This window comes from Gymnoscopelus braueri (assembly GCF_963280865.1).
Source record: "Gymnoscopelus braueri genome assembly, chromosome: 17".
Lineage (NCBI taxonomy): Eukaryota > Metazoa > Chordata > Actinopteri > Myctophiformes > Myctophidae > Gymnoscopelus > Gymnoscopelus braueri.
In genome coordinates, this window is record NC_137617.1 from 50270774 (window position 1) to 50278625 (window position 7852).

The 7852-nt window shown below is 45.3% G+C and overlaps 1 protein-coding gene across 2 annotated transcripts in view; it reads right to left on the reverse strand.

The window, feature by feature from the left end:
• Positions 1-220: 220 nt before the first annotated feature.
• The window catches only part of noc3l (NOC3-like DNA replication regulator), a 29407-nt gene continuing 21775 nt past the window's right edge, over positions 221-7852 (reverse strand). Inside the window, exons 17-21 of one of the 2 annotated variants that reach the window (XM_080454528.1) lie at positions 6599-6780; positions 4323-4451; positions 2901-2998; positions 2614-2698; positions 221-874 (exon numbers count right to left, since the gene is read on the reverse strand). In XM_080454528.1, coding sequence (XP_080310654.1) covers positions 743-874; positions 2614-2698; positions 2901-2998; positions 4323-4451; positions 6599-6780 — 626 coding nt within the window. In that variant the 3' untranslated portion in view covers positions 221-742. The remainder of the gene's footprint in view (positions 875-2613; positions 2699-2900; positions 2999-4322; positions 4452-6598; positions 6781-7852) is intronic. The other variant, XM_080454527.1, reaches the window with a different exon arrangement.

Here is a 7852-nt window from a genome sequence, read left to right on the forward strand (position 1 = left end):
CCATCACTTATGATGTACATACATTAATGAATGGAATAAACACTCCGACACTCTCTCTGGGGGAGCAACATGGAAGCATGGAACCCCTTAACTCCCAAAGAATTTCCAGCAACCAGAAAGTCAGCCTTACAATGGGTTTTTATTCAGGGTGGGTTATTTGTTATGAAAATAATAAACTAAACAACTAAAACAATGTAACCCTAACTTAGCTACCCAAAGTAACCAAAGTGTGTGTGTATCAAAAGGCTCTTATAGATCTGCTACTTTGGATTTCTGCCGTGACAGCAACGATATACAAAACAATATTTCATATGAAACAAAGAAAGCACAACAACCAGAAACCTTTTCACTCCATCTTTACTAACAATGTCAACATAAAGAAATGAATGAGTTACAGATTGAAAAGAAGTTCAAATAACTGTAGAAAACAAAGAAAAGTATGAATGTAAATACAGAATGTTGGAGCAGTTTCTGTTACACTGGATCTATAAATCTGTTGTTACACTGGATCTATGAATCTGTACATGTAACACAAAACTCCAATTCCTGTATGTGTGTGTTATGTTGTGTGCTGTGTGTAGGCCTGGGAGAAGTCCAGAGGTGTGTGTGTGTGTGTGTGTGTGTGTGTGTGTGTGTGTGTGTGTATGTGTGCTGGCCTGGGAAAAGTCCAGAGGTGTGTGTGTGTGTGTGTGTGTGTGTGTGTGTGTGTGTGTGTGTGTGTGTGTGTGTGTGTGTGTGTGTGTTATATTGTGTGCTGTGTGTAGGCCTGGGAGAAGTCCATAGGTGTGTGTGTGTCCTGACAGGCTGACAGAATGGTGGACACGTCTCTCTGTAGCTCAGAATCCAACAGGACAGAACCTAGTGTGAAACGATCCTGAAACACACACACACACACACACACACACACACACACACACACACACACACACACACACACACACACACACACACACACACACACACACACACACACACACACACACACACACACACAAAATAGTAGTTATACATACATCACATAGGGTGACCACCCGTCCCGAAATTGGACCCTGTGTCCCGCGTCCCGCACAAGCAGAGCAATGTCCCGAAAATCAAAGATATGAAGAAAAAAAAAGGATACATTTTTTTTGATAATAAATCGGTAAAATCAGGCAAAAATAAGAATTAAATAACATAACCCTAACCCTAAAACCGAAATAAAGAAACCAAAAACAAAAAAAAAAAAAAAACCAATCCGCCCAGAACCGCAAAAAAAAATTTTGCGCAGGAGGTCCACATGCACGCGCGCGCCCGCGGTGTCCCGCGAAACGGGCTCATCTGTCCCTCAATGGACCTGTTTGAAGGTGGTCACCCTAACATCGCATATCCTGTATTAAGTGCAAAACACATGGGTCCAAGTTAAAGGTTTCCCCCATGACCCCCCTACAGGAACGGTTAAAGGGAACCGGAATCGGAACCGGAATCGTTAAAATCCTAAAAGGATCACAGCCCTGGGTGCTGGACACCCGCCTCCTGTCTGCGCTCATCGAGTTTTACGTTGACAACACTGGTCCCCCCCCCCCCCCACCCCCTACAGACCAATCAGAAGCCACCAGCTGTTGTCACTGCTGTCGTTTCCTACTGACTGACTCACCTGCCAGTGAGGAACCCCCACCGGGAGGACGTACCGGAGAGCCTTCATCCTACTCTTCCCGCCCAACACTCCCTGCTGACAGGCTCCGCCTCCATCACTCCCCCCTCCTCCTCCCTCACCCCCGCCCAATTGTGTTGCTATAGAGCAGTGTTGATTTTGACAGCATATTTTGATGTAGTTTTAGTCATAGTCTTTTGAATCAAATTCCATTTAGTTTTAGTCATGTTTTAGTCATCTGAAATGTTTTACTGTTTGTCTAGTTTCAGTGACTAAATATCATAAGATTATAGTCGACTAAATCTACAGTTGATTTAGTCGACTAAAATGTATGTTGGTGGTGCCTTGATGGTGTCGTAATGGCTGATTTTACACTCGGTTGCATGCTGAAAATAGCAGATCTACAAGCTCACAACGCGTCGCAGTGGGCTTGTAGATCGGCTGTTTTCAGAGCGCGACACCCGAGCGCAACCAACCATAAAATGACTTGTCTTTTAGTTCTACTGGATCTCTTCTCCTCTAGATCCCTCACTGACATTTAAGTCTAGTTTTTATTTGTTGACGAAATTGTCAATATATTTAGTCTTAGTTTTTATTTTGTTTTTATTCGGTTTTCCTCAGTGAAAAAAGGGAGTCGACGGACATTTTGTGTCATAGTTTTAGTCGACTAAATCAACACTGGTATAGATAGACACTTGACAAAGTTGCTATCACGCAGAAAACTAGGCTAAGTTTCGGAAGGATAAGCGGCGAACAAACAGACGTCAGCGTCCTCTTTCCGGTAGATTCAAACCCACAAGATGTGGACGGCTACCTAGCCACTCTGCGCCGCCCGAGCGCCCCAACGCTTGTACTTCTGTTGGTAACTTGTAGATCTGTCATTTGTCCGTCCTGACGACATGATGTGGGATAAACGCAGGAACAGTGACGCAGCGCTATAGGGCTGCATTAAGGCCGTTTTGTGTGTGTGTGTGTGTGTCTACCTTCTTGTTGGTGTTGGGTGCAGACACAGCAGGGTTAAAGGTCATGTCTGTAAAACTGTAGTCTTCAAACAGTTCCTCTGGTAACCTGGAAAACACACACACACACACACACACACACACACACACACACACACACACACACACACACACACACACACACAGTGAGTGACTGACAGTCTGACATAGTGAACAAATCAGTGAATAAATAAAATGAATGAATAAATGAGTGAGTGAGTAAATGAATGAATAAATGAATAAATTAATGAGTGAGTGAGGTGGGTGTGTACCTGCGGCTCAGCTCAGTGGTCAGAGAGCCACTCCCCTCGCTGGGCGCTCCACGACTCAGATGAGACGCAAACCTACGAACCACAGGATGGTAATGTCTCTGTAACACACACGCGCACATGCACACACCACACACCACACACACACACACACACACACACACACACACAGTAAAAAGGGGTGAAAGATATACTTTTATAAATTCATGCGGACGGGTACTGAACTAAACACGGTAGGGGTCTTTTATTTTGAAGGTTAAACCAGAATCAGAATCCCTGTCCTGATCCCTGAATGAAGCACTCTCAACGTCAGAATACTGTAACATACTTGTGATTGATTCTGCCAGATACACTGCTCAGGTTTTTATTGGTTTGTTTTGTTGTTAAAAAGCTGGTGAAATGGCTTTTTCTGTCATTTTTATTTTGAAGTTTCCGTCCGAAACGGTAGCCTGTACGTTTCGGAACCAATCAGAAGGTCTCATCCTCTTGGGCTATGGGAAGGCATTAGCCAGAGAAGGCTAATGTTTGTAGCCTCTGCATCGCACGCAGCCCGAGGGAGAAAGAGGGGGGCAGCGTGAAGCATGTTTATGTTACTACGTTGCTTTCTGTATCAGTGGTGCTCAATCTTTTTCATGTCAAGGACCCCCAAAATGATAGGTATTTGGCCGCGGACCCCCATCCGCAAAGATTTGAGTTAAAAATGTTCGCTTCAAATATATATATATATATTCAAAAGATTTGCACATATTTTCAAGATTTTTCAAAAAATAGCAGATCTACAAGCTCATAGCGCGGCACCGCGCTATGAGCTTGTAGATCTGCTATTTTTGAATAGCCAAAGTGTATTAAATAATGCTTTTTTAGCTCAAATCTAAAAAATGACACAGATGCATTCCAGGTCTTAATGGGTCCAAATCATCTGTGTTTGGAGGAACGTGCAGCTATGGGAATCACACAGGTGACTGGAATCAAGATTCACTCATTTTCATAGACATCACGCAGTACGTTATCGTTTGACAGGAAGTCATTGAGATTGGCCTTTCAGGGACTTCTGATATAAAAAAATTGGTTTATCACCTCTGGTGATCAACCTGACCCATATTTGCATACTGGGCCCTGATTGATCCCTCTCAACTTCGGAGGGAGAGAAATCCAATCTTAACTGAGAGGATCCAGACCTAATCCGCCCAGGGCAACATTTTGTTTTTCGATGGCAGATCCGTCTGGAACCAGACTAGTATAGCCGCACACTCGTAGCCGCAGATAAGAGTTCTATTGTGGACTCAGAGTTACACTCAGTTATGAAGGTCCTTGAAATTAAAAGGTTTGAGAACCACCGTGCTACACTAAATGGAACAGAGCCTTCTTTAGTAACAGCACAGAATTGGACCCGTGCAGGACTCTAGTGTGTGTGTGTGTGTGTACCTGCAGTGTGTGTAGCTCCCACAATGCAGTGTTCTGGGGGTTGCAGTATTCTGGTTCGTTGAGCTCAGGAAGGTAAACTCCACTCCCCTGGGATTCATTATCCAACAGCATGTCACACCTAGGGAAGGCCTGCACACACACACACACACACACACACACACACACACACACACACACACACACACACACACACACACACACACACACACACACACACACACACACACACACACACACACACACACACACACACACACACACACACACACACACACACACACTATTGAACAGCATGTCACACCTAGGAAGGCCTGTAAAGAGAGTGTTAACTGGTTGGAACAACGTGTTCCTTCCACGCGCTACGTCCAACCAGGGAACCTCCCCCCTGTCGGGTGATAAGAAGCGGCCTGCTTGCTCCTCATGCATTGAAGGAGGCATGAGCTTCAGCTTGGGCTCTCCCTAGGCTGGCAGAGGGAGAGTAGCGCCCAGGATTACATAGGCAATTGGCACTGGGTGAAAAAATATGGTTAAGTGTTAAGTGCTATCATGGGCACTGATGACGCGGAGGAGAGAACGCGCTCCCAGCGCCCACAGCGTCCCCGGCGGGAATCGAACCCAGGACCTTCTAGCTGTGAGGCGAGCAGCGCTACCGACTGAGCCACCGTGACCCCGTGCGTGGGGCAGACCGTTCTGGCAGGGAATGAGTTAATCAGACCAGGAAGATGGTGAGAATGGGCAGCATCACATCCGACCCCCTGACCCTCAACACCGGAGCACCCCAGGGATGCGTGCTGAGCCCCCTCCTCTACTCCCTGTACACGTATGACTGCATAGCCACACATGTCTCCAACACCATCATAAAGTACGCGGACGACACGACAGTGATAGGCCGAATCGTCAACAACGACGAGTCTGACTACAGAGAGGAGATCAAATCACTGGCACACTGGTGCCGCGAGAACAACCTCTCTCTTAACGTCGACAAGACCAAAGAACTGATCGTGGACTTCAGGAGGCCGCGGAGAGACCATGCGCCCATCCTCATCGACGGTGCTGCAGTGGAAAGGGTCAGCGAGTTCAAGTTCCTCGGAGTACACATCGAGGAGGACCTCAAATGGGAGACGCACTCCACACACGTGAGGAAAAAGGCTCAGCAGCGACTGTACTGGCTCCGCCGCCTGAAGAAGCTCGGAGTAGGACGTCGCATCCTCAGGCTGTACTACAACAGTTCTGTTGAAGGCATCCTAACAGGCTGTGTCACGGCCTGGTACGGGATCGGCAGAGCGGATAATGGGAATCGAGCTCCCAGCGCTCCAGGAACTGTACAAAAAGCGGTGCGTGGTCAAAGCCAAGCGCATCATCAAGGACAAGCACCACCCAAGTCACAGACTGTTCAACCCCCTACAACGACCGCGACCGGGCAAGGGGCTCTACCGCAGTATCAAGAGTTCCACCACCAGGTACTGGCGTAGTTTCAATCCGGCTGCTGTCAGAATGCTGAATGGGGAATAAGCCTGAATGAGGCATAGGCCTTGTTCAGCAGCCTGACAACAGGCAGCGCAGACTTTTTTCTGGCTCTTCCTGAACACACCTGTGGATTATACCAGGGACAATGACTCGGACTTTAGCCCCCCCTCGGACACACCTGTGGACTACACCAGGTACAAATGACTTTTTGTTGCACTCCCTCATGGAGCTACCTGCGGATTATACTAGGGTCAGTCCACTCTAGGTGGACATGCACTGACCTTTTGCACCTTAATCCCTTGTATAACGCACTGACTTTTTTTGGTCTTTTTTTATTGTGCTCCTTTTCCTCTAAGCACCTTAACGTCCATTGTCTATCATGCACAGTATAAGTATAACATGCACAGTATACAATACATTGCTGCTATGCTCAGGCACCTTAGTTTAGTTTTTTTTTAGTTTTTATTATCTCAGGTAATTTGTAAATATGTAGATAACTTGTCTGGCCTTCTGTTGCTCTCTTGTTTTGATCTCCTTCCCACTTACCCCCCACCCTCTTCTTCTCCCCCCCCTCTTCTTTCTATGGAAACTAACGTTGCGTTGGGAACGATGTACAAAAAAGAATTTCACCCACTTCTTTACCTTGTAAACCTGTGATGTGACAATAAAACTGATTCTGATTCTGATTCTTCTGATTCTGAAGATGGTTCCTCACAACGTCTATTTCTCTCATTCCACTATACTTGTGGGGACATTAGGCCTCACAAGTATAGTAACACACACACACACACACACACAGTGTGTCTTACATGCAGCACAGCCCTGCAGGAGGCCAGCAGTCCCACGGCGGCGTTGGGCAGGGTGTGCACACTGAGCGTGCCCAGCCTCTTGACGAATGACATCGCTCGCTGCAGGGTCACCTGCTTCCTGCGCCGCGTCAGCATCACGTCCAGGCACCGCAGCACGATGATGATGTCATCGTTGCGCTTCCCTGAGAGGGGGTGGAGTCGAGTTTCAAAGTAAACCAAGTAAAGTCTTGTTCTTCCATATTAAGTGTTGTTGTGGGTTTATTATGTCTTTTATTTACAGTATCCTTATAATTCATTCATATTGTTTTTAACCCTTTAAGACCGGGGGACGCATCTGTGTAACCACTTTATCCATATTTTATACTTTTGGCTATTCAAAAATAGCAGATCTACAAGCTCATAGCGCGGCACCGAGTGCCGCGCTATGAGCTTGTAGATCTGCTATTTTTTTTTAAATCGTTTTTATTTTTTTGCAAATCTTTGAATATATATCTATAAAGCGATTGTTTTTTACTAAAATCTTTGCTTCTGGGGGTCCCTGGTAAAAAAAATGTTGAGATGGGGATCCGCAGCCAAATACATATCGTTGTGGGGCTCCTTGACACTGACATTAATATTATAGCAACATAAGTGTTTCAGAAAACTGTTTTAAACTGATTAAGAAGACATTTGTAGAATCCCCAGAAGCAATAACATTTTAGCTAGAAATGCTCGCTTTAAATATATATATATATTCAAAGATTTGCACAACATTTTTCACGATCTTTCAAAAATAGCAGATCTACAAGCTCATAGCGCGGCACTCGGTGCCGCGCTATGAGCTTGTATATCTGCAATTTTTTAATAGCCCAACGAAATCTAAAAATGACACACAGATGCGTTCTCAGGGTATAGAGAGTTAACATCCTTTTTGAACGCAGATGAAAAGATTTAAATATGGTGCTGGAAGTAAAAAATTACTGGAATCATTTTCATCTACTATCCTACTATAACATGAAGAAACCTCAGTCTGTCTGAACACGCGTTTTTGTTTTAGATTGTAATTAAAGTAAATACAAGATGAGTGTTTAAATTGACTGCTTTCTATAGTTTTAGCGATCTTTTTTTACAGTGGGCGGGGGCATTCTGTCCGGTGGCTAAATATGTAGTTTTTTTACACAATGACCCAGCGTTTTCTTTATTATCATTTACAGTAGCTCTTCTATCCCCCAATAACTCACATCTGGCCATCAAAGACCACAGGACCTTTTTTAT